The sequence below is a fragment of the Solea solea genome, chromosome 10, assembly GCF_958295425.1.
Source record: "Solea solea chromosome 10, fSolSol10.1, whole genome shotgun sequence".
Taxonomy (NCBI): domain Eukaryota; kingdom Metazoa; phylum Chordata; class Actinopteri; order Pleuronectiformes; family Soleidae; genus Solea; species Solea solea.
In genome coordinates this window covers 19,899,369-19,925,454 of record NC_081143.1, presented here as the reverse complement: position 1 = coordinate 19,925,454, position 26,086 = coordinate 19,899,369, and the positions used below count along the sequence as shown (strand labels likewise).

Below are 26,086 nucleotides of genomic sequence, written 5' to 3'. Positions count from 1 at the left end.
TAACATGTTATGCATATCGTGTTTATTTTCTAATATGCACGTCACATTAGCATCTCTTCATATTTAGATTCCCTTGGAACATCGAGGTGGATGGAAATCATGAAACCAAACGTGTTCTAAGCAAAAGGAATTCTTCAAAATTACTCAGTGCAAAAACTGCTAGTCAAGTTAATTTAAACAAAAACAGCTCCCATCTCCAGATTTAAAAACAAAAAAACAACAACTATCTATTAAAAGCCAGTAGTTAACATTAAATAAATTAAATAAAATAAAAAAAAAGAAGTAAATCCACCTCATATACATACAAGAATATCAACACTGTTTATATTATAACAGGGGCTTGTTACACTTTTTACATTAGGTCCCTTTTAATTATTCATAATTACATGAGGTGTGATTTCAGTCCAGTAGAAGTTTTCTGTGCATCCATAAAATAACAAACAGTCTGTGATTTGTTTTTTTTGTTGTTGTTGTAATAATTGTTGAGTAATATGCAGAAGCTCTGAAGTACCGTAAGTGAGAACTGTGTGCAAGCAGAAAGGGGTCACGCACTGTTTTCCGTGTGTAACGTCAGCCGAATGATCGCCGGTTAAAAAAAATCGTTTCAAACAAAGAGCTCAAACACAAACACATGAAGCGCACACGTCTCATCCACTCCCTCTCATCGCGTCTCATCCGCCGTGCAGTTTAACCGAGCTCACCCTACTGTGCTGTGCATGGATTTGAAATCGAGTTACTGTAGCGTTTGATGGCTCACTGGTCGACAACATTCCGAATCTTTCCGCAGCATTGATGAACACATCCGTCTCAATAATCTATCCTGAGGTCAGAGAAGTCCACTCCATAAAAAAGTGATGACTTTGATTGTGACCATTTTAAGTGTTCGTATTCTTCTCACATCAGTTCTTTGTCATCGTGACTTTCTCCTTGGACCAAACCAGTTGCTAACGGTTCTAACTTTTCTGCTACTTCACGTTATCATTTCTCTCCAGCACACTGACAAACAAACCACTGATCCAGCCTTGACTCATTCATGAGCCTCTCCTACTTGACTCCCAACTAATCTCCATGCTAAACTTACCTAACTAACTTGTTGTTGTTTTCAGTGTCCTGCTACCATCTCATCGCAGCTTTGCTCATATCTCAGTCCGACGCACACTCATTCAAACAAGCAACACAAAAAAATGAACGGACTAGGTTAGACGTCTTCAACGTTAAGAGACGGAGTGCAACAAAGCCGTTAGGACAGAGAGACACGTGCGCACGCAGAAGGAGCTGCAGGTGAGACATGGTGCTGTGGTCAGAGTGACACCGGTGTGATGCCTCTTGACGAATCCCTCCAGGAGGAGCGTAATAGTAGTATTTCAGAGTATCAGACGTCACAGGGGGCAACGTCTTAAGCCCGTACTATTTATGGAGCCATGATTTGTCCCGTGTTCTTGCTGAAACTCCCGCCTGTTGTCAGTGGCCCTGTGTCAGCAGTCGGAGACTTCAGAGGTGTCACTGGTGAGTTTCCGGCGTTGCCTCAAAGGTTTCTCTTCGTCCTGCAGAGGGGGAAAAACACAGTGTTACTCAAAGAAGAGGAGAATTCTCAGCAGATGAACATTTAATAAATATACACATGGTGCTCTGGGAAGTATTGTGTGACTGACGACTGCAGAGCTGCTGATGAATACATTCTACAAAAGGTTTACTTTTGAAAGTGATCCTAAAAATATACTTTGAAATTCTCCTCTGTACTCTTTAATAGGAAGTTGGTCACCAGGCAGATATTACACAATAAAGCTTTGTTTCAAAATTCATGGATTTAAGACTAGATATGCGTACAGTCTGGAAGATTCCATTCTGCCCCCACTCTCCAGGAGAGTGGTCCTCCGTGTCCTCTGCCTCCTCCTCCTCCTCCTCCTCCTCCTCCTCCTCTCTCACCGTGTCCATCCCGTCTTCCTCGTACTCCGTCAGACAGTCTGACTCCTCTGCAGAACGGAAAGATTTAGAGGGAAATAGATTACAGAGATGAAAGTATACTTCAATAAAGCACAACAGCTGAAAAGCGATGGCTCCTTTTCCATCACTATATCACGTCCGACAGGATCTTGATGGGGAGCTGAACATCTAGTGTGGGAACTTTTAACATGATGTGTGCAGCTATGGTTTTGTATGTTTGTAAGACACTAATCATTGTGTTCGTCCGACTAAAACCAGACTTTTAAAATACATGTAAACATGTTAGTCCAAATAAAACGATAATAGACCTTATGTTTGCTGAGTCAGACCAACCATGCGTTACCGTGTATACTTTAGTCGGCTTAAACCCGCAAATAATAGAAGAAGCCAGTGCACATAATATAATAAGACGACAAAAACATGGTGAAATTCAGGCTGGGATCTATTTAATGCTCCGTCTGCTTAAGAATTTCATATTTTGAAGTTCATACAGAGACGAACAACCACTCACTCTCATATTATATCCCAGTGTGAGCCCAGAGATGGACACACTTTATTCATTTAATCCATTTCCTGCTAGTGCATGTAGTATAATGGGACAAGGGCAACAGAAGAGATGAAAGATTTGAATAATAAAATGATAATCAAAGGAAGTGATCGCTCACCTTCTGCAGCGACATAGCTTTGGACTGGATCTATCCTGGATACAATCTCTGCGAGGTCAGTGAAGTCGGCTCCCGAGCAGGTGCAGGACTGCGAGGCGGCAAATCAGAAGGTTTTTGTTTGTGGAAGTGATGTGAACATTGACATAATTACATCATCAAACACAAGTTATGATAAAAGCGTCCCGTGTTCTTCTCACATCCGTTCTCTTGCTGTCATTGTAATCGGCTGAACGGTGGTCCTTCAGCATGTTCATGATGATGTCTCCTCGGGCCCAGCCAGTGAACACCAACTTGCCGTGCTGGAAGCCCACATCCTGACATCGTACGAGGAGTTGAGCAGAAACAGTTCATTCGTTTTAAAAAAATGGCTCAACACACACACATCTCCACTTTGGAGGAAATAAGGCTTGGAGATTCATTAATGACTGGCACAGACTCGGTGTAAGTGAATGTTACGTTCATATTTAAGAAGCAACTCACGTAGATCTCATCAAACTTGCCAAAGTCCATGGTCTTGAAGCGGTCTATGGGCGGTCTGATGTACTCGCAGTAGGCGCTCTTCTTCACCACCTCTAACTGCCGCACACAGGACACGTATGCCAGCCGAGACTGGATCTCCGCCATGTCTGGTACCTGCAGAGGTGGATGTGTCAGGAATAATTTCTTTGGCCTGGGCTACACCACACCAGAAATCATCACACAATGCTCAATCTGCAAACTCTGCAGCAGAAGGATCATCACTAACACGTACGCTTCAGACAGAAGCAGTTATTATTCTGAGCTGCTGAGTCATCAGTCGTTACTCATGCTCTGTGCTCAGAGCTTATAACGTACCTTTACTTTCTCTGCCCAGGGATTGATCCGTTTCCACAGCAACCACCAGCCCGACAAGCAGTCGCCATAATTACAGAGGTCAGTCTCATCTTGGCTTCCGACATCGATGGCAATGACGGTTCTGGCACCCATGTTCCTTGCAATGTCCGCTGTTGGACGTGTAATGTATCCCCACACACACACACACGACGTACAAACACCACCAAAAGAAATTCAGCAGGAGAGATGGTGAGAAACGTGTGCTTTGTTTCAGGGTGAGCTCAGTTTCTTTAAACCGTCTTTAAAGGAATAACAATATTCAAACAGAACTGCACCACAAAAACATCAAATCCGGGGCATTAATGGCAAACTAGTGCCAAGGACTTGATATCAGAATATTTTTCCAGACTTGTTAAGAGACTTAGGGGAATTAAGAATTTTTGTGGTGCCGTCTATTCATAGACAGAAACAGAAAGACGCCCCCCACACGGCCAAAGTACTGATCCAGCTGATTGAGCAGAAACAACCTTGAGAAATGAAGGATGATGAATTATCAAGTCTCTTCTAGCTGGAGCAATCTTTGAGCTCAGGAAGCACCAGAAATCATGAGACACGTCTTCCAGAAGCAGACTCTGAATTACAATGGCTCAGCCAACAGCTTTGTGGAAGTATGGCTTTGTTTCATCCGTACAAAGTTCACTCTCCATCAAAACTACCACACGCAGTCAGATTCAGGGGAGCTTTGTCTGAACACCATCATGAAAGCCCAAAAACTATTTATGTTTCATCACGTTGCCAAAACACGACAGGTGTGTATATTTGGTCTGCAGCAAATACATTTTAGACGTTCAGGTAATTAAGATATACTTAATGGTCTTCAGACAAAAATAGTTACCCTCTCCTCTTTCTACAGACTCCACTCATTTGTCCTATGGTTACAATGGAGGTAAATACAGATTTCACACTTTAACTTCAGCATAATTAAGAGAAATGTAGGTCTGGGTGATACGGCTGAAATCACAATCACAATATTATTATGGATAGATACTAACAAATATACTGTATATCAAAATATGGAAAATATTCCTTGACATTCCTTAAGGTTTTTGAAAATTCAACTTGTTTATAAACAATCAACGTATGACCACATTTTGTTGATTCGAAGTATACTATCGTCACCCAGGTCTACATAAGTCTTCAATTCAGAACAAGGGGAACTAATATTTTGTCTCAAAAACAGACTGGTGTACTAAATTTGAATAAATCCAGTTTTGATTTGATTTAACTATTTATTTGGCTCAAAGTCATAATTGTGGAGGAAACCGGTGATTGTGCAAGTATCCGACACCAGGCTGTTTGACAGACACATACTGTTTTCCCTAAACCCTATTAATACATAGTCTTTTCTCAGAAAGCAGACTTTTCCCCATCTTGCAAAAATAGCGTCATCAATTTTACTGTACCCATTTAGTTCATTTACATTTGTTTTTTTTAATTTTGGTTGATTTGTTTCACCTGATTAACTCATGGGTTTATTTAGCTCGATATGCAGATGGGAAAAACTCAGAAACACAGGTCTGCCCCCCCCACCAACATTAGGATCGCATACTCACCCAGCCTACCCACACTGCTATCTCGATCGATTAAAACCCTTCCTTACAATCATCCACTCCACCTTCCCCTCTCCTCTGGGGGACAGGAGCTGGGTGGATATTAAGAATTTGTACACTATACTGATGGGGGAGGGGTGAAGTACCACCTCTACTTGCCTGGCAGGTTGTTGATGTAGCCACCGTCCATTAGCAAGTTGCCATCTTTGGGGTCACAGAGTGGCGGCAGGTACCCAGAGAGGGTCATGCTCGCCCGCACATAGCGCCACAGAGTGCCTGGTACACCACGGAGGGAAGGAGGAAGGAGGAAGGGGGATAACAGCTCAATAATGTTTCAAGTTAGTGTTGACAGACCACAGTCCCAACCCCTGCAAAGTCTAGGACTGTGGCTCTGCTCACCTTCACACTCTGTTATACATCACCACAAACCTCATTACCTCGCACAGACACCCTGTGGGATTTGTGCAGAAGGTAAATGAGTAAAATGGCCACCATCACAGAGCATCAAGGCTGTCTGAACCTCCAAACTACGTCCCAACAACAGCGCTTTGAAGTCGTCAATCATATTGATTCTCTGAAGTCTCTGCAGTTTCACAGACACTGTATGTGTTGTTGAAGTTGAAAATAAACATTACAAATAGAGCGCTTCGGTGGTGGGGGGCAGCAGCAGGTGTTGTGACAAAGTTTGGAGATAAGTTACCATGAACATGGCGGGGAAGCGTCCAGCCTGCTCAGTCCTGCAGTGAGCACCAGCAGGGGGCAGGAGCAGGCTGGGTGCTGCATGGGTTGGAAGGATAAGGGACACCAGAGGAAAGCATGAGGTGCAACTGTGCTTGGAGTGTATGTAAATGATAATTTATGCCACCTACAGCTTTCCACTTCTTTACTCTACATTTGTGTAATTTTGGGAGGGAGCTAAAATGGCAACAGTGGAATCCAGAACACATCTTCCCAAACAAATAAAAAACATAACATGCTATGTACACCATCAATACACACAGTGTATTGATGATAGCTGTACAGTGATACGCTGACTGCATCTGGTTTGCACATAAAAGCAAGCAAAGCCAGGAGGAGGGACAGGAGCTGTGTAGCAGAGACTGAACATGTCCATGAAGGTAAACATAGATGACTGAAATGACACAACTTCACAGCTTGTGTCCTCGTGGGACACAAGCTGTTGCACAGTCCAGAGGAGAGGCGTCCACCCGAGCGCACAACGATTATGACAATTGTAACAGCGACAAGTGACAGATGCAATGCTGACATGGTGCAGCCCTATTGCCATCTCCCAAACACACCGTAAGTGCTGCTTTCACCTGATCTCACACTGAAAATCCAACAAAATCCATCAGCTAAGCTTCACTTTGTGCATATAGTAACTGCCTCTTCCTATATCACAAGTAAACAAGTAGAGTGGGGCATGAAGACATTAGCATTTTTATGAGCTTTAAAGATAAAAAAAGGGCATTGAAAAAGTTAAAGCACCTTCTCTGTGAGGTGTCCAGACGTGCGTGAACAAACGTCAGCAGTCATAATTCCAATGTGGCAGTAACTCGGCCAAAATGTGTTTTGTGTAAGCAACAAAGCCAGTGGCAGAGAGAGAATGATCATATTGGTAATTTTGCAGTCAAATGTGAGGTATACGGTGTCTCTGGATCAGCACAGAGACACTGTATATACTGGAATTAGTATTGCCTTCCAAACCATGGGCTCCCATTGTACACCTGATCAGGGTGGGGTTAGTTACAAGTGAGGACATGGGAGAGAGACGACGAGAGGGGGAGGGCAGCCACGACGTTGACTGCCAACTTAGGGATGGGAAGGGTTTCCGGTGGGTGTTTTTTTTTCAATTCTGACCTGGGACATTGTTAACATAACAACCATCCACAAGCAAGTGGCCATCCTTGGGGTCGCACAGGGGAGGTAAATAGGGGGTGTAGGAGGCGCTGGCTCTAACATAGCGCCAGACGCAACCTGTCGGGAAATGGAGATGGAGAGGGAGGAACAAATCAAATGCAGGCTGGACTCCACATCACAGATGGAGAGAGAAACACGAGAAAGAGACATAGAAAACAAAGAGAGGGAGAGAGAGAGAGAGAGAGGGAGACCCACAAAAAAGGGAGGAGAGTGACAGGTGCATGTAGCTGTAGCATGATAGACAGGGAGAAGAATGTGAAATCAACAAAATTACTTACTAGATTCCTTTCTTATGTCTCAAGTTTTCTAACCAAATGCAGTAAATTCTAGTATGAAGCCAATTTGTATTTTGATTAAATCACAAAAGATGTGTAGAAATGAATAAAGTGATGCAAGATTCATTTGATAAGTCAATTTATGATATTAAAAAAATATATTAGCACACCAGTTAGATAATTGAATCAACAAGCAAGCTGGAGGATAAGGAGGGAGAGAGAGAGAGAGAGAGAGAGAGAGAGAGAGAAAAAAGATAGAGCGATACAGCCATACTGTACAGCCTTCAGCTGAGTTGTACAAACTGTACAATGAGAAGAAGACACAAAAATAAGAATGTTGGCATTTCCAATGGCATCCAGTGATGTCTGACAAAAGCACACCAGAAAAAAAACATTCAAAAGCACAGAATGGACGTGAAGGAGTGACGGAAGCAACATGGGATGTGATTAAAAAGCAAGGACAGCAAGAGAGGACAGGGCAGAGTGTTCTGGATCCTACATGTTGACATGGACTAGGGAGGAGAGTCAGTGACTAAACAGACTATTATTAAATGATTATTATTTTCTTGATGTGTCCTCTGTGAACAAGAAAGCCTAATATCTATGAGGCAGTACAAGAAAAAAAGCTACAACTTCATCAGTTTAGTGTCTGAAAGGGAAAAGGAAGAACACTGTAGGTATTAGAGAGAAAGAAAGAGAGAGAAAGAAAGAAAGAAAGAAAGAAAGAAAGAAAGAAAGAAAGAAAGAAAGAAAGAAAGAAAGAAAGAAATTCAAAGTAACTCAAAGTAAAAAAGTGGTTGATGGCACCGATGAGACAGAGAGAAAGGCTTTGCTTCAGCAGTTAGTTCACACACATGCCAGGATGCAAGAACAGTCATTCAGTGTTTTACGTCGAGACTCGTAATCTATAAACCATTCAAATCCAGTAAACAACAACTACATTACAAAGATTCAAAAATATTATGATGAAACCAGCTAGCTATGTCTTCAAGAAATATAAATATTATGGTATCTTTTCACTTCATATGTCACGATACTTAATCAAATGACATTTAAAATCAAGCACTGGATTTGAGGGACGTTCACCTCTGATGACTCAGATCTACATCAGCCAATGTTAGTGATGGTGCATTTTCATACAAGGCAAAACATACCAGCAATTACACACACATGCTCCCATGCATTGGTTTTTATGTATACTGCATCAATAGTCTTGCACTAAAGCTATTGTTAAATTGACATTATTTTACATTATTTGTTAAACTCAACCTTTGTACCATTTCTTATCATTATCATTATAATTATTATTATTTTTGGAATTGTTGCTTTTTTCCCCCTGTAAAAGTCGTAATATTTCTCCTCATGACATTTCCCTCTAAGCTCTAGGCTGCAGCATCTGTAGCATCAACTGACACATTTGTGAAGGCAAAATGAATCTTTTCTGGTGCTTGTAACATCACTGTCTCCTGTAATGTCTGGAGAATGGCTGCAGTTTCTAGCCTCATGCTCTAGACTTATACCTATTGAAGCATATATCTTATTTGTGGACCTTAAACTTGTAAACGTCCAGTGTAACTCACAGGTGCGGACACTATCAAACAAACACCAGTGTCATTTTAATGCCAGGTGTAGAGGGGATCACAGTGGTGCACACTGTGTGCTCTATATACGTAGCAGCAGCAGTAGCTTCAAAGCACATTAGGTTCAGTTTAACCGTAAACCATGAATCTTAGCTTGATGTACAGGCAGATTCAATTGTTGTGTACTGCCAAGCGCCTGCTAATACAATATTTATACACTTCTCACATATATAATAAGAAATAACACCTCATATGAATGCAGCAAATTCATGATTAACTCACTACCACTTTATGTCTGACGCAAGCATTGCTCACTGTTTGAATGCTTTACAACACGTTCTGATGATGATGCCAATTTCACATATTAGTTCTCTGTCAGTCTTATGCAATATTATTGGATTGAGTTGTATTAAATATTGAGAAGGACTTGCACAAACACTTATGCCCTTTGTTTTGTACTGTATGTGTGATAAACATCAAATTATCTCAGTAACTGTACTGAAAACTTATATAAAATGAATGTAACATGCAAATGTACTGCCCTGAGACAACTTAAGGTAATCGATGTGCTATAGTATTGTCGTAGAGCAGTCGGCCCAGCTGTCACTCACCATCCTGATGAACACGCATGGCTGAGGCTGTGATGTCTGTAGTGACGTTAAAATATGGCAGCCACAGATCCTGGGGACACAGATGTTTCTCTTTCAGTGTCATAAACCTTTGTTTACTTGATTCGTTCAGGCAGACGTAAGTAACTGTAGTGGTGAATATAGTCGGTCTCTTACCTCAGCTTGCTTGTCCTGAAACACCTTGTAGATGCTGGTGTTGAAGGCAGAGCCAGAGAACATGGAAGTGATGGGATAGGTCAGGTCCAGGACTGTTTTAAAAACAGAGTTCATTGCCTAATAAAGGACAAAAACAAGAGGAATTTGCCATATCATTTCATATTTTCATTTTGGGAGTTAAAACAGTAATCTTAAAATGACTGGCCACAGATGTATATCGTACCTTGGCCCACTCTCTAGCTCTCTGTTTGGTTCTGACAGCACTCCTCTCCTCAGCGTACAGTGCACCAATGAAGGAGCCAATTGAGGTCCCACCCACGATGTCAATAGGAATCCCTGCTTCCTCCATTGCTTTGATCACACCCACATGAGAGCAGCCTCTGCACAAGGACAAACAAACAAATTAAACACCCACGCAGGTACACAAGCCATTTATTTCAGATGGTGTACAGAAGAGTAACCTGTAAGCTACTAATATCTGAAATCCATCCCTCCAGATGGTCAAATGATGGGGGTTTAAGAGCTAATGAGACATTAGCATCATAATACTGCTGGTTGCATTGCTAATACTATGCTTATTTAATTTGCTCTGATTAAAAAGTGTTTCTAGACACGTCAGACAAGCAAATTAGGGTAAACTGCTCTCACCTCGCTCCACCTCCTCCCAGCACCAGGGCGATGCTGTTTCCAGTCAGGACCCGGGCCAGCCGAGAGAAATCACTGTGCCTGTCTGCTGTTTTCTCAAACACTTTTTCATATACATCCCTCTGAACAAAGACAGAAAACACACATACAAATACAGAGATGGCAATACTGTACATTGTATGTGGTATAAGTTCATTTAAAAAAAAATAAATAAATAAAAATAATTTGCTTGATTTGTACCAGTTTGGTGGGGCTACGTCTGGAGAAAACCCTGCGAGGACACTTGAGGTGAAGATGGCCAGAGCACCAGCTACGCATGTTAAGCCACTCGACCGTCCTGGAGGGGCTGGGTCCATCCTCTCTGTGCAGAAGGATTAGCTGCTTCAGAGCTCGCACAGCTGTGTTCTCCAGCATCTGCTCCAACTAGTGGATAATAAGGAATAGGAAGTAAAGAAGAAGACCGTTGGTGTGTTTTGCTGGTATCGTATGGTAAAGGTGAATTGTTACTCTGGTATTTACACAACACAAACACATACCTCTCCCAGGGTAGGTTCCTGGTCTCCCAGGCCAACGATGAGGATGCAGTCAGCCTGGCGTATGCAGCGCTGAGTCCATGGGGTCATGCTGTTGTCAGTCTGGTAGAGGACAATTCGATTGATGTCCTCCTGCTGGGCCAGCCAGCCGGACAGACGGTACTCGTGGATACTGAAGGACATCAGACACAAGACGTTGAGGAGCATTTTAATTCAACAAAACATGCACATACAATAACTAAGAATGAATGAATGAACTTTGTGAAAATGACAAGACTTTCACAATGTGTCTCGATCAGGACTCTCTTACTGTTACACTGACCTGTCCAAAGCAGAAGCCCCCAAACGTTCTCTTATGATGTCACTGGTTAAAAGCAGAGTGGGGCCTGCAAATGTCCAAAAAAAGCAGTGTATGAATATTAAAAAAAGGTTAGACATACATTTCATGCAAGCAGCACTCTTTCATTTCACCTGCAGGTGCATGGGAACATTTTTTTTTAATTTATGTTAATATGAGGATGTGAATAGACAATAGACAATATTAAATAAACGCTGGCCTACCAATGGCACGGAGGGCATGGCTGAGCTCCAGGTTGAATGCACTGATGGGCACCTCGCCTACAGGTAGCACAGCCACAGTAGAGAGGTTGCTGGCTGGATTGGTTACATCTGTACCTGCTGTCATACTGGGCAGACTCAAGGCTGAGCCTAAAATACAGAGACACAGTACACATTATATTCAATACTGAAAATGTAATTTGAGGCATCTGACATTAGTTTACCATATTGGTCAATTGAAAAAAAAAGTTATGAGGGTGTGGCATTTTCAACATGTAACTCTAGTCTGCATAGTCTTTGGACTGTGAGATTGAGAAAACCCACAGAAACACTCAGAGAGGGCATGCAAACTCCACACAAATGGCCCATAATTAAACTGAGATTTGACTCTTTCTTGATTAGAATTCCTCTTCCTTCTTTATTGTTTTCTTTTTCTTACTAAATGACTGAGCCTGATCTGTCTGGTTTTGTTTTGATTTACTTTTATCTTTTTATGCTTTGTTAATCTCATGTTTTACATTTTACCTGTTTGTACACAATTCATTGAGAAAAACTGGCATAAAAAAGTTTAGTATCGAGTATAGTATAGAACTAGTATAGTATAGTATAGAACTAGTATTCGAATCAAAACACTGAAAATCAATTTTCACAGGTTTTCGTGAAGAAAGGGGTAAGCAGCTGTAAAACAGTGTGGATCGTGTAAGGCTTTACGCCTTCAGTCCACATTAATATTTGCATTTGAGTCATTAACTCGATGTTCACCATCCGATAATGTTTCACACAAACTCTGCTCACAGTGTTGCGCCGCCCTCTTGTTTTTAGATTACACTAAAAACAAGATTTTACACTACACTGATGTCAAATGCGACTGATGAAAATCCATAATAGTGCATTTTAATCCCAGCTCACCTGAAAATGGCCCACGACCCTGCTGCAGGTTCCTCAGAATCTCTTGCCCTAATAAGTGGATCAACCGTGTCACAACCTACACAAAGACAACAAGAAAAAAAATGTGATCTATTCTGTACACAAACCCGCCAATTAGACAAAGAAGGTCTCACCAATTAATTCACTTACTTGAGGATATCGTCTTTTGATATTGTTTAGTGTTCCCTCGGGCAGCTTGACCAGCTCTGTGTCTCTCACGGCATGGACAGTGGTGGCTCTTGGCTGTTTGGTCAAGGCCTCCACCTTGAGAATAAGGAAGGAAAAGTCACTTAAATCACTAAAATAAGAACTTTGCATGATTTTACTAAGTTTATTGGGATATAAAATACACTAACATGTTTTACCCTTAATCAAAGTGTCCCTCATATTGCATCAAAGGAAAAACATGACATGGTTTCTCGTGAAATTGTGAAAATAAAGTCAATTTTAACTTGGTTGTTTTTTTCCCCCCACGCATAAACAGACACACAAAAGACAAGAGCACTAAGAGGGAAACAGCCTTGTTCTCACCACTCCAATGAGGTCTCCTCTGCCATATTCCCCAACGAGTTCTTTCTTGCCATTTGCTTTGCGGATGACTGAACGCAGACGCCCGTTCAGAACAATATAGGTGCAGTCTGACTTGTCATCTTGTCTGGAGATGTAAGGAGGGAAAAACAGGGTTAGGGTTAGGGTAATGCATGTTTACCTGATACTGAAAAACAACGCGACTAAAACCAGACTCTTAAAATGCATGAAACAGGTTAATGTGATTGAAATTGTACTAAATCAAATGTCTCAAAGATGGACTAACACACCCATATAACCCAATTAGGAGTCGAGCTAATACTGCATGCATACATTCAGTTGTAGCTGCATGCTAAACCAAAAAAACGTCTAATATTAAAGAGCTAGCAGAGTGGAGGTGGACACACTTTATTCAATATATCAATTCCCCACTAGTGCTTGTAAACTGCGACAATGCAGGAGTCTAGCTGAACGTTGTAGTTGAGCTTCCACTTAACTATGAATGGATGGAAACACACTGACAGGTCACATCAGCGGTTATATTATATACTGTAAATATTATTATATACTGTAAATATTGTGATGCAGCAAAGTAAAGTATGTCTAAAGAAGCTAATCATTGTGGGTTTCCAAAATAAAAATCTGAAATGAAGTAGGCCTACCGATAGAGGGCTCTGCCTGCCTCCACAGCCATCCAGTCAATGGCAAAGTCCATTTGCCTGACAAAAGGAGACATGCGAACAGCCATTGTGTGGGCTGCACTCAGCACCACACTGGGCTGCTCCCTCATAATCCTGCAGGTGGCAACACACAGCAAAAGACACAGGACTTAAGAAATACTGGTTACACAGAAATCACATTGTCCACAAGTAGATTCTGTTCAGAAAGGGTGAGATTTATACTTCAAACAGTGGATGAATGTGTAAAAATAAAAAAAATGTGGTTGTATGTCTGCATAAAAACAAGGTGATCGTCTTACTCATAGAAATCCGACTTGGAGATTTTGAGGTAAGTACAGTCTCGAAGGGCCTTGATGGTGAAAATGAGTGGTTCTCCAGTGAGCACAGCGAGTTGACCCACCATCTCCCCCGCGTGGGTCACAAACAAGCAGACATCCTCCTGTTTGTTGATCATCCTCTGGTAGACGTGCAGACAACCAGACAGAACGAAGTGCAGACTCACATCCTTATGGACAGACAGAAAAGGGGAGGGGAGAAAACAAAGAAACAGAGGAGGAAAACTATCACTGAATTTAACACAACACTATATTACTGCTGTACACGACTGCCCCAATAAGGTAAAACACAGAAAAGTGCACCTGAACTTCGGATTCTCTTTTTTTAACATTTGACATGAAATCAACTTTTAAAGAGTGCATTTAACAAAGAAAAAACCGAAACAAATAAATAAACTAATCATATCTGGGTTGCAGAAATTATTTATTATTTGCTAAAAACTAATCTACTCAAACTAATTGTTTAATAAATCACATATTGGTAACCCAGGAATTTAAAGAAAAAAAAAAAAAAAAAAAGATATTATGTATAAAGTTTAGTGCATGTTATCTGTGGGCTGATTATGTACATTTGTTTTAACTAATTAAAACAGCTGAAGTTCAAACTGAGCATCAGAATGTGGAAGGAAAGTGATTCAAGCATTATTGCATGGTTGGTGCCAGACGGGCTGTTGTGAATATTGGTTGATGAACTGGAATTTTCAAACACAACCATGTAAGTTCTAAAAAAAAAAATATCCAATGAGCTGCAGTTCTCATATTAAAAATGCTTTTTTGGATGCCAGAGATCAGAGGACAATGGCCAGACTGGTCTGAAATGTAGGAAGTCAAAAGTAATCATTTCCAACCAAGTCATGCAGAAGGCCAACAATCTGAATGCTCAACAACCTTACTAGGTGTTCTGTGTAACTAATAAAGTGGCTGATTAGTGCCAAACAGTAGTTTGGAATCTTCAAATCCCTTTTTCTCTCTCAAATTCACTGCTTCTGAAATTTCTGTAGCTGAAAGGAATCCATGTTCTAGGGGTCTTGTGTGTGAACTACCTGGTCTCCCTGCCTCGCTAAGACAGTTCCAGCTTTCGCATGGTGCAGAGTCACTCTTCCATTTAATAAAGATGGATCCTGGATTGAAGAAAAGAGAGAGAGAGAGAGAGAGAGAGAGAGAGAGAGAAGAAATACAGGTTACACACGAGGTGTAGGATCAAAATAAACGAAATGTCCTCATTCACTTTTGTTCACCTCTAGATGTGACATACATTTCAACAATAATCTGAGCTGGTTACTCAAACTTCCATGTGTTGAAATATTGCATGTTGCAATGCTTAATAGGTGGCAGGAACAGGGTTCACCACATGTTTCTTAATCCATGAGATTTTGGCTCTACAGTAAATAGTATAGTATCTAGTGCATCTACCATGGTGTACCATGGTGACAGGGAGCAAACATGTTATTAAGAATTTTAATTAACAATTTACTTTCTGATGTAAACACAAAAAAAGATGCTTCATCAGGAATACTTTTCAATTTTAATTTCTCTGGATTTAACTCTCCATAGGCTCATATAAACAAAAAGCTATGGTTAAAATAAAAATACACTTGTGCTTTAATAGTCCCAATATTTGAGGACAAACCTCAATCTTCATGAGTTTGAGGACTTCTTTCTGAGCTTCCTCAAACAGAGCAGCAGTGGAACTGGACCGACTGGATAACGGTGTAAAAATGTTGTCCGCTCCTGACTCTTCTTCTGGATACAAGTAGATCCCTGAAGGAACTTCATCTACTGTCACCTTCCTCTCCTTCTGCTCCTGGGACACAGACTGAAATAATGTACATTCAAAAAAAATTGCAATTTTACTACAATACCTTTGCTTTCAATCTCAAATATCTCACAAATCTTGGTAATATTATCAAGATAATAGAATTATAGCATTGAAAATATACTTAATTCCATCTATTTGTTGTCATATTTACAATAGATTGCTTTGTTTTTACTCACCCACCACTGTGGGAAACATGAAATCTTCTCAAATGACACTTTAGTTGCTGGTGCGATTATTATTAAATCTATGTCAAGGAATCAATAACATCAGCCTAAATCTCATTTGCAGCGTACTGACCCGAGTGAAGGTGGGAGGAGTGTTGCCATCCTCTGCAGAGAGAGAGATCCGTCCTCTTTCATATGCCATGTCAAAGTCTGACCTCACACCTTTCTGTATACCTGCAGACAACATTCAGCTGTTTTTAGAAGAAACACCTTCCTCAACAAGGGAATCGATTGTAGCTTCTGTGCTGTACATATGACATTAGAAGTGCTGGGTTTTTTCCACTTTGTTAAAATAAGAGACAGATAATTGGTAAAAGTGTAGAGCAGTAAGACAATGTTGTCAATGAAAACAGGAGAGAAGTTCCTTTACCGGCAATGTCCACTGGCATAGAGATAGTCCTGCTAAGAGTTGGCACTGCTGCTCCATCCTTCCCCTGTTCTCCTCCTGTAAAAATACCAAACACATTGCTTTCAGCAAGCAGCCAAGCACAGACCTCACACTCGGAAACTGTACAGTCAAGATCACTACGAGCTTTGAGGTAGCATTTCATCATTTAGAAACAATAACCTATAATTTCTTTAGAATCTCGTTATTTTCCCCTGACCTGTAGTTTCACCCTTAACAGCAGCGTCTCGATGTTCCTCTGGGACTGTCAGGCTGCCAAAGCGCTTGCCATGGCGGATGGGACTGGTGCGAGACGGATGAGGTGCCTGAGGCAGCAACCGCGAGGGCTGCATTTCCTATTAAACAAGTGTGAGTGGTGAGGGCCGAACAATGAATCGTTTTCAAATCAAAATCGCAGTGTGAAACAACGCAATTAGCGAATTGTTAAAGCAAGAATGATTTCATTCTATTTTCGATTGCTCAAGGTAACCGCATCGGTCTGGTCATGTGACGCACGGCTCCACAGAAAATAATGTATGTGAACCACCCCTAAACACAGGGAGTACTGAACTGAAGTTTAGAACTAATAAGTATTTTTCCAATAGTACAAGTGGTGGGCAATGAGATGTGTGTGGGGCAAAAAGTTTCGTTTGTGTGCGTGTGGGTGAGTGGAGTTACAAACACAACATTTAGTGCCTCAATTCATAATCAAAACAGTATGTGTACTGGACTAATGATTCACAGGTCCTGAAAAATGCCAAATCCCATTACCCACAGATGTTTGTGTTTGTGTGCGTGTGTGTGTGTGTGTGTGTGTCATGAGCTCACATGGCTGAAGAGCTCATTGGTGAGTCCCAGATAGTTGTGCAGGGCTAGAACAGTTACTCTTTGGAGACGAACCATGATAATCTGAAAAGATACAACACAGGGAGAGTCAGTTCACATATCACATTCAAACAGCCACACTACGTATAATAAACCAGCTAAGGGTTATACCCCCATGTGTTATAGCACAATATTTCATCTGTAAATCTATAGACAAAAAAACCCACACAGTTAATTATAAAACTCACCTGTACTACTCGCACAAGGCTCTCAGGGTACTTCTCAAATATAGCAAGGAAGGCCTCGACAGGTAATCGGAGAACAGTGGAAACCTCTGCTGCCCGTGCCGACACCGTTTTGTAAGGCCTCTGATGGCCCTGAACACAAACATGTCACAGATTTGTTTTATACTTAAATTATACTAATTTTTTAATACATTTCCTCAAGCACAATTAGGGACTAATGATGCTACTTTTAAGATTTTTATTATGTTCTATAATATAAAAATAAAACTTCCAAACTTTGTTTTCACAAAAGAAAACAAGAGACGTATGGAAAAGGTGACCTTGTCTGCTGTTGTACCAATGTCACAGGGAGAATTATAGTCCTTGTAAGATATTAGGTCTTGGCGATAAAATCATATCCTGATGTCTTTTGGCAGAAAATATATATCTTATATACCATTTTTTAATAATTAGAGAAATGAATCGAGTGTTTATCAGTGTTAATATTGTGGTGCTGGGGACATAAAAGTAAAGATCCTGCTTTCCTCTCCTCTGAAGAGATGCAAACACAATCACAGCTTTACAGCAAAAGTATAAAGGCTATTATGCAAATCTTAGCCACATTTAAATACATCAATATAATTTAAAAACTGCCCAGGAGGATACATATTTGAATAGTGTTCAATGTTCCTTTTATGGGATCTACATTTGCATTTCTTTCTTCATGGACAAAATCAGAAATATTCATTATTTTACCCTCATGAAACTCCATAGCCTCAGCAGTTTATAATAATACAACATAAGATCAAAGAGTATTCCACTGATGAACGGGTGAAGGTTTGGTGAGTCGTGTACGTGGATGACGCGAGGAACAAGGAATGCGTGGGAGAGAGTGGGGAACCAGATGTGATGCAGTGTCCTCGGTGTGAGTATCATGAAGAGAGTGTGACTTACTGTGATGACATCCAGGATGCTGAGGAGGCTGTGGACGCTGTCACCGGGGAAAACCTCCTTCACCACACTCTCTTTGCCATCCTAGAAAACAGAAATAAGAGGCAGTTAACAGGCAGGCAACTGATCTGGGTTTTTTAGAACTTTACTCTACTTTTAGATTTAGAGATATAGATCAAGCCTAAACTAAAAAGATATGTACAAGTGAGACTTTAATAAGAATATTAAACCAAAAAGTGCACGCCTGCACACACATGCTTGCGTACCGTCTGAGTAAGGCACAATTCAAGTTTTCCATCCTGCACGACAAAGATGCTGCTGTCAGGCTGGCCTGGCCTGAACACATACTCCCCTTGTTGGAACCGCACAAACACCATGTGCTTGCACAGCTCCAGGAAGAGGGGCTTCTCAAAGTGACCCAGCACACTGCAGTGAAGGACAAAAGAGACGTGAGATAGTTCGGAGGTAAACCAACACCTGCTCATGTGTACATACGTGGTTTGTCACAACAAACACTGATCTGGCGTCCTCGCCCCTTTAATCAAACAGACATCCGATAGAGAATAAACCTACCGGACATTTTTGAGCATGTAGAGCACCTCAGAGGGGAGGTGCGAGTTGGCCACATCAAATTCTGTGAGGTCTGCTTCCAGCACTGAGGGAGGGGGCTCCTTAGCCTGAAGAGTGGGCACCTCCTTCTTGAAGCGCAGGATACTACACACACGAGAGACAGTGAGATTAGATAGACACGTGGAATAGTGTGCTAACCACTAGCTAGTCATGCCAGTGAAGGAGTTTTGATGAGAGTGGGGACTTTGATGTACTTTTTGGCAATGTTGAGCATCTTCTGCTTCTTCTTGAGGCGTGGCCTCGAGGAAGAGGAGGTACCCACCAGGGAAGAGGTAGACTGGGAGACCTGTTGTGAAACATATTGGATTAAATATTATTCAAATGTTGTAATTGTTATTCTAGAAAGGTAGATATGACATATGACTCACTCTGAGTCAGCGCCAGCACATAAAACAATAAGGTGTTAACACACTCACTTGACGCATTATCTTTCGCCCGTAGAACAAGACTTTGTCCCTCTTGCGGAAGCGGTATTTGGGCGCCTCCTGGGCCTCTAGATCTGTGCAACATAACACATGACAAATTTGTGAGATCTCATTTTTCATGACTATCGTTATGTATTTTTTGACAATTGAGAAAAGCATCTCAATGTTAACTGACTCCGTAGCTTGATCCTCCTCCAGATGAAGAATATGAGGATGGCAATGACAACTATGACAATGCCTGCGCCAATCAATACCCCCAACATCTGAAGAGATAAGAACAAAAGTAGAGGATCAAATTGTCAATTATGTTTAACAACCTGCTTTTTTTGTTAGGGTTAGTGAACAAAAGTAAATTTTCTTACGTTCTTACTTAAACATGTATGATGTAATAACATTCGCTGCTGATGCCAGCATGACCAAACAGCAGCAAAATGAAACCAATTACACATTGTCTCAATGAACGCTCACACTGCACACTCACCATGCTTGTCTGTAGTTCCTCCTCCACAAACGTCTTGATGTTATCAAGCCCGTCCTAATGTGAGAGAAAAACACAGGCACATGATACTTTTCGATGGGGAAAAAACATTTCACAATTTCGGCAACCAAAAGGTAATAGCACAAATAATTACCCACAGACTGCTACCTTGTACAGTAAAACTGAAATGATGTGTAAGCCAAGGACTTTATTTCCAGTGAAATGTAAAGGAATGTGGGAATAAGGGCATTACCTAAGGGCAGGAGTGTCTGGCTATCAGTGCCCACAAAGGAAGAAGAGAATAAAGATCTTATCTGGCCTTCTCCAAACTTATGCTCTTACATTACTCATCCAATGATGTTTCCCTGCCTTTACTTCCACTTTGCACTCGACAGACATTTGCTGTGGCTGACATTTTGACAGGTCACCATCAGAAATAAATAATCAAATGAATGATAATCAAGTTCCATTTAGCTGCCTCAGTTTCAGGGTGCATAATGGATCTTTGTCACACCGTAACAGATTTATCTGAACAGAACAGAGCCATTGTTGGTGTTATCAGTAACACGTGTACTTTTCCTGCTGCAACATGTCAAAATGTCTGCTGTGAAAAAAGCCTGTTAGAAAGAGTACACCATGCAGAGCTTCCCAGCTTTGCCCCTGACTAAGTCTCAGGATTCCACGTGCCCTGGTGAGAGCACCGTTGACTGAAATTGAATAAGAGGGTTTGATCCTTGGGTGGATTTAAAGAATGGCCACCAGAGGGGCTACAAACTAAAGAGCTCTTGTAACTCCCAACTTATCCTGGGGATTGAGATTCTAGTGAATGAGATAGTAATCACCAGAATCTTGATGACACTGGTAAAGTGGGTCAGAAATATGCATCAAAGAAAGACAAAGAAAGAAGAGGAAGAAAAAATTGACTATATTCAAAATCTTGAAGGAAATGGTCTGTTGCATTGATTTCCAAAACACAACCTAATGATAAAGAGCCGAGTGGTTCATGAAGTTCCCTGACGAAAAAAAAACTGAGCACTTCTTTAATCTGCAGCATGAGTCAGTGAAGGGAGTGGGAAATCTTGTGGCCAAGATAAGCTTGTGTATTTTGCTGTGTGTGTGTGTGTGCTGTGTGAGAGTGTGTGTGTGTGTGTGTGTGTGTGTGTGTGTGTGTTGCAAGCCATCATACATAGTATTGCGGGAGTAAAAGGTTTTAGTCACATGGCAGAACAGCCAATGGGATTGCATGTTGTTATCGGAGGTTATTGATTAGTAGGTGAGGAGCTGGGGGTTGTTAAGCAGTAAAAAGCCAAGATGGACACTGGGGAGATTGACAATAGGGCTGACAGATGGTTAGGGCAGGCAGCTTGCACAAACAGAGACACACGTTAGACTGAGGCTTCAAGAGGGGCACAACACAGTTTATAAAACACATTGATAAGTGTGATTTGAGCCCATCTCAAAGTCTGACACTACAGGCCTTTGGACACCAGTTTCTTGTGCTATTATAAATCACTATAATAGCTATGCCGTCAAGTATCATAATATAGTCAGGCATCAAAGGGTCATAGTAGTCAGGTGAAAGTGTCAGGCCAAACAAAGCGTTGAAAGGCATCAAAATGTCATAGAACAGTCGGGCATCTAAGCGTCATGCAACAAAATGTATGTCAAACTTCAAATAATGTCTTCAAATTATAGTGATGGTACATCAACTTACAACAGGGTGAATGGCTCCCCCATCAAAGCCTGAGCAGGTCTGCATCGTCTGTATTGGCACTATGAAACTTCTGGTTATGTGCGGTTACCTAAACCATTAATCCACTTACCAACACATAATGGTAAACTTGTATATCTACATTTACACAAAGGTTTTGTGTTTTATCGTGATACAAATGTATACAGTGAACAAACCAACCTCAGCTGTGTCTCCTTGGACCTCTTGTTTCGAGGTGTTCTGTCCCATTGTAACCCTGCTTCTTCATAAGGATGGTCCATCAACAGCCACTAAAAAAAAAAACAAAGACCCATGTGAAAACTCTGTACAAAGATATTTTGACCTTCCACAGCAGGAAAACACACAATCATAAAAATAAATGGATAGCTGTCAAAAGTGAGCTCCTTCACTTTCAGGGCCATTGTTTTATTCTGCTGGCTCCATCACACTGTTATCATGACAAACCCTTAAACAGTGCAGAGTGATTGTTAATGTCTCATTATAACATGCATATTTCCTACTATGACATGATGTGGAAAAAAAACCTCTAACAGGTGAAAACATGTCTCTCTTCTCTCGAGCACATACATGATGGACATTCCTGAATTTTCATCTAGATCTGCAAAAAGACACTACATTTACTCACACCTCAGAAATCAGCACAGTTTGTGGGGGCCACTGCCCAACACCTGGCCAAGAGTTTGCTTGAGTTTTGGTTTTAAAAGCAAGTTGAATGAACTTGTCCAGACCTTTGCCCCTGCCTCACACACATACACACAAAGCACAACATGCTCTCTGTATAACAAATAAAAACATATCCATACAGATGGTAACCCCATCCCCTTCTTTCATCCATCCTGCAGTGGGGTCATCCTCATACTGTACCAATCATTTGATGCCACTGCTGCAGTGGATATAAAATGACACAGAATGTTTAAGTAACAACAGTGGGTAATGGGCATACAGCATGTCTGTTCATCTTTATTCCATTATGTGTGCATTTGTTTTTTGTTTTTCGCACATAACTACAAGCTGTGGAGAGAACCCAAACATACAAACAGCCTCTCTGAGAAAATAACTCAAAACATAAAGAATGAATGTGAATACAATTCTCTGGGATGTATCTTAAGAAGAACAAAGGATTAGAAGTCGGTAACGATACAACAATAAATAATTGTTAACCTTGTGAGATAGGTAAGTGCACCGACACTGTGGGGAACTTGGCAGCTTAACAACTGTGCGCTTTTTCAAAATATTTTTGTGCAATTTATTTCCTTCTCTTTAACCACTTCTCTAAACAAAACCACTACATAGTGCAACAACCTACCTAGCAATGTTGCCCCTTACATGTAACAATGTACATTCATGGGGTGAAGCCCAGTATAACCAGAATCCTGTGATTCTGGTCAATAAATGTTTTCATTGAATCAGTTATTCATCCAGAGCTGTAGCTGGGATAACGAGCTTCATTCACCACCAACAGTCAAATAAAGCCCAGCATGCTGAGGTCCTCCATTTGCATTACCCTCCCCTCCTACATTGACAACTCTAGCAGAGTGAGGCTGGGGGAAAACAAGCTGGCTAACAACTCATTCTATGTTTGCTGGGGGCATGCAAAGTAGGCAACAACACAGGGCATGAAGAATTTTACTAATAACCCCAAGACATTTTCTGGCTGAATAGAAAAAAAACTTGACAGCCATTAGAGAACTGAAACATCAGGTAGACTACAAAAAGGCTTCTTTTTTCCATGTCCTTGAAAGCACATCTGAATATACAGTATATCAACAGTGACAATAGTTTATATTTATTTATAACATTTTGGTTATTGAGGCTCTCTGTCCAGAGCAGTCAGTCTACAACGATAAGAAACAGCAAATCAAACAGTTACTATCAGATAATTTTATTTTACTTATTCTGCTGTTGTGAGTCATCTAATTAGTTTAGTCGTTGCCAATGATACCACTAATGTCCTTATTTTATCCGATTAACAGCACGGCACTGGCATCAGCTGCATCTTTGGATCTGATGTGTTTCCCAGTCAGTGTATACTATTAGTGATAGTGACTTGGAAAGGGTTGCCTGAACTGCTGTACAGAGGAAATTCAATCAGTGAATGGCTGAGAATGGGGTGTCATGTTACATGACCTAAGGAACACACAGTTTCAACTGTAATACAGCAAATGAGAATATCCACCTCTCACCCTATGTCAGCTGGGATTGGCTCCGCTTTTAAGACAGCACAGGCCTGTTATTCCCTCGACATGACAGTAGTCAGCCTCCAGCCTCCTAGCAGTGCCTCCCTCGGTGCAGGCCTACTGCCATTGTTCGCTAAGAACAATGGAGCCAGTGTTGACTCCACTGTCCAAGTGCAGACCTGGTCTGACTAATAACTAACACAACCACTGTTTTCACCTAACAATATGCACATTCTAGATCATGGGAGTCACAATAACAAGTCTATGGTTTTATCAGGCCATGAAACGTGTGTGACCCATTGGCTGAATAAACTATATACAATATTAGGTGGGCTCTGTTATACAGATGACAGTAAACAACCTACTTACAAGACACCCTCACAGATTCAGTGGTATCCTTTAAAAGTGGTCTTTCTCATCACTGCCACCAAGTGGGGTGACATTTGTCAGAGCCAGATCACCCTCACAGCCAGGTTAGTTAAATTAGTAGTAGATGTTAACCTTCAGCTAGCATCCAATGTAATCCTTTTGTGCTTTTAACCTTTATCCTTTTATCTTTATTTGGTCCTTTCTCTTCCACACCTTCCTAATTTAAAGTGTAACTAATCCCTCTCTTCTGAAGCTAACTCCGCCCAATGCCTGATATTTAAAAATGTTAAGAAGAGGGCTGAGAGCTGAGTAAAGGAGGGGAGAGTGTGGGACAGTGCAGGGGGCGTGGTCAACGGAGTAGAACATTTCCATTGCAGGTGCTCAGTTAGTTAAGCCTCCCAATCTCTCACACTGCACTGTATGTGATGGAGAGAGAACGGCGGGGAAGCTACAGCTCCGGCATTTATAAAAGAGGGGAGGTGTCCAAAACAATAAGCCTTGCGCCAGTAAAGTAAGAGTGGACTAAGAAAGCAGTAGCTGGTGTTTGACTGGAGAATCAGTAGATATGCCAATTTAATTTCAATACGTTAAGATTTGCACCTGGATCAACGACTAATATTAACAGATACCCATATGCATTGTATTTTGCCTGAGAAAATGTTTGTTACACTTTAATTTGGCTGCAAACACAACTATGACATGATCATCTGAAGCAAACATTTGAGTAATGACTGACCGAAAAGATAAACAAGCACTGCAATGTATATGTATATATAAAAAGGGTATTCCAGTTTGGCTTTCTCAATGACGATTACAGACTACCGCCACCTGCCTGTGAGATAAGTCATTTCCTCTCACGCATGCGCAGAAGACCAGTCTTGAGCACTACAACCAAGACCGAGGTAACGTTAGCTCATGTTTCCCTCAGGCCAAAATAGTTCTGCATGTTTTGCAGCCAGAAGTGTTAGCTTACTGACCTCTCGCGACTCTCTTTGGAAGATTGTTTGGATGTGTTGTAAACACACGGACACACAAATCTAAATACAAATTTGAGCGAATCCACGTCAGTGGGGATCGTTTCGGATGCAGAGGTAAACTAACGGACACATGATTGACTTATATACAGAGTGAAGAGCCATGACAAGACTAACTTACATCCAGGGGTAACATTAAGCGTTTTCGGTGATGTTACAATCAAACTTTGGATGGTTTAACATGAAAGGTTTTCCCACAACCAGGGCAGAAGGTTCCTGACTGACTATCACATCCATAACGCAGTCTCTGCCGCTGGCTAACTGGTGATGTTAGCTAGCTGTCGAGGCGACCGATGACGATTCACTGTGGTCACATCACGTATATGAAAAGAAAAACAATTCAAGGGTAAACCAAACGCCGACATGGAAATGGTGTCTAATCATTTCGAGTGTTTCTGTTTGACCTCCGCCGGGAAAATCTGACTGAGGTCCACGAACCGGAGCTCCAGTTTTCAACACTGGTTTAATCACAAGCGCCACGGCGGATACTCTCATCGAACCACACACACATGAGCTACAACCTATTACAGTGAAAATATTACATACAAAAATGAAGGGTAGGATGTTTAAAGAGGCGTTTACCTGAGCTGATGGTCTCCCGTCAAACGTCACCGACTGTCAAATAACATGCAACGGTACGCCGCTTTCATTAAGCCCCGCCTCCTTGAACTTCCTGAACTCTGACTAATCAACACCCGAGACGCTACAGAACTGAGCCAATGAGAGCGCCACATCAGAGGAGAGGACCTGATGCCCCGCCCACTTTATGGAAATAAACAGTGATGGGAGGTCATGATTGGCTTACGCGAATGATTGACACTATGTGAACCTGTAAATGCAGATAACACATTCACTTCGAAAAGATATATCTGATGAGATTATACCGCTTTTCCCAAATTCAGTTTCCATTATCAAATACACAGTATATTCTTAAAGCTGACTAAAGATAATCAACATTAAAAGATTAAAATAGGTCTGTTACATGATCTCAGCCTAGTTTTTTTAGGGCCTCAAT

At 41.3% G+C, this 26,086-nt stretch overlaps 1 protein-coding gene across 11 annotated transcripts; it reads right to left on the bottom strand.

The window, feature by feature from the left end:
• On the bottom strand, window positions 1–25,772 carry pnpla6 (patatin-like phospholipase domain containing 6). Of its 11 annotated transcripts, none has more exons than XM_058639658.1 (38): window positions 25,654–25,772; window positions 21,672–21,760; window positions 21,474–21,543; window positions 19,763–19,816; window positions 19,457–19,544; window positions 19,273–19,355; window positions 19,051–19,142; window positions 18,800–18,940; window positions 18,493–18,652; window positions 18,230–18,310; window positions 17,300–17,428; window positions 17,055–17,135; window positions 16,447–16,582; window positions 16,212–16,286; window positions 15,915–16,015; window positions 15,429–15,614; window positions 14,842–14,919; window positions 13,763–13,968; window positions 13,446–13,577; window positions 12,787–12,910; window positions 12,406–12,519; window positions 12,238–12,313; window positions 11,332–11,478; window positions 11,093–11,156; window positions 10,774–10,942; window positions 10,478–10,660; window positions 10,241–10,359; window positions 9,816–9,972; window positions 9,593–9,709; window positions 9,419–9,488; window positions 6,893–7,009; window positions 5,192–5,308; window positions 3,444–3,592; window positions 3,090–3,242; window positions 2,807–2,923; window positions 2,610–2,697; window positions 1,828–1,973; window positions 1–1,544 (listed from the first exon to the last, which is right to left on the bottom strand). In XM_058639658.1, the coding sequence occupies exons 2-38, from the start codon at window positions 21,749–21,751 to the stop codon at window positions 1,476–1,478; spliced, it is 4,269 nt and encodes a 1,422-aa protein (XP_058495641.1). In that variant the 5' UTR covers window positions 21,752–21,760; window positions 25,654–25,772; the 3' UTR covers window positions 1–1,475. The 11 variants fall into 11 exon arrangements, with proteins under 11 accessions (XP_058495641.1, XP_058495640.1, XP_058495645.1 ...); XM_058639657.1 differs by lacking the exon at window positions 25,654–25,772 and adding an exon at window positions 25,193–25,222; XM_058639662.1 differs by lacking the exon at window positions 21,474–21,543.
• Window positions 25,773–26,086: the final 314 nt, after the last annotated feature.

Bases quoted from the DNA above. Each gene is read 5' to 3' on its own strand.
- pnpla6 (XM_058639657.1), bottom strand. The intron at 19,143-19,272 runs GTGAGTGTGTTA...GTTTCACAACAG, and splicing joins GGCGAAAGATAATGCGTCAA to GTCTCCCAGTCTACCTCTTC. The intron at 14,920-15,428 runs GTTTGTCCTCAA...TCTTCAATCCAG, and splicing joins TCAAACTCATGAAGATTGAG to GATCCATCTTTATTAAATGG.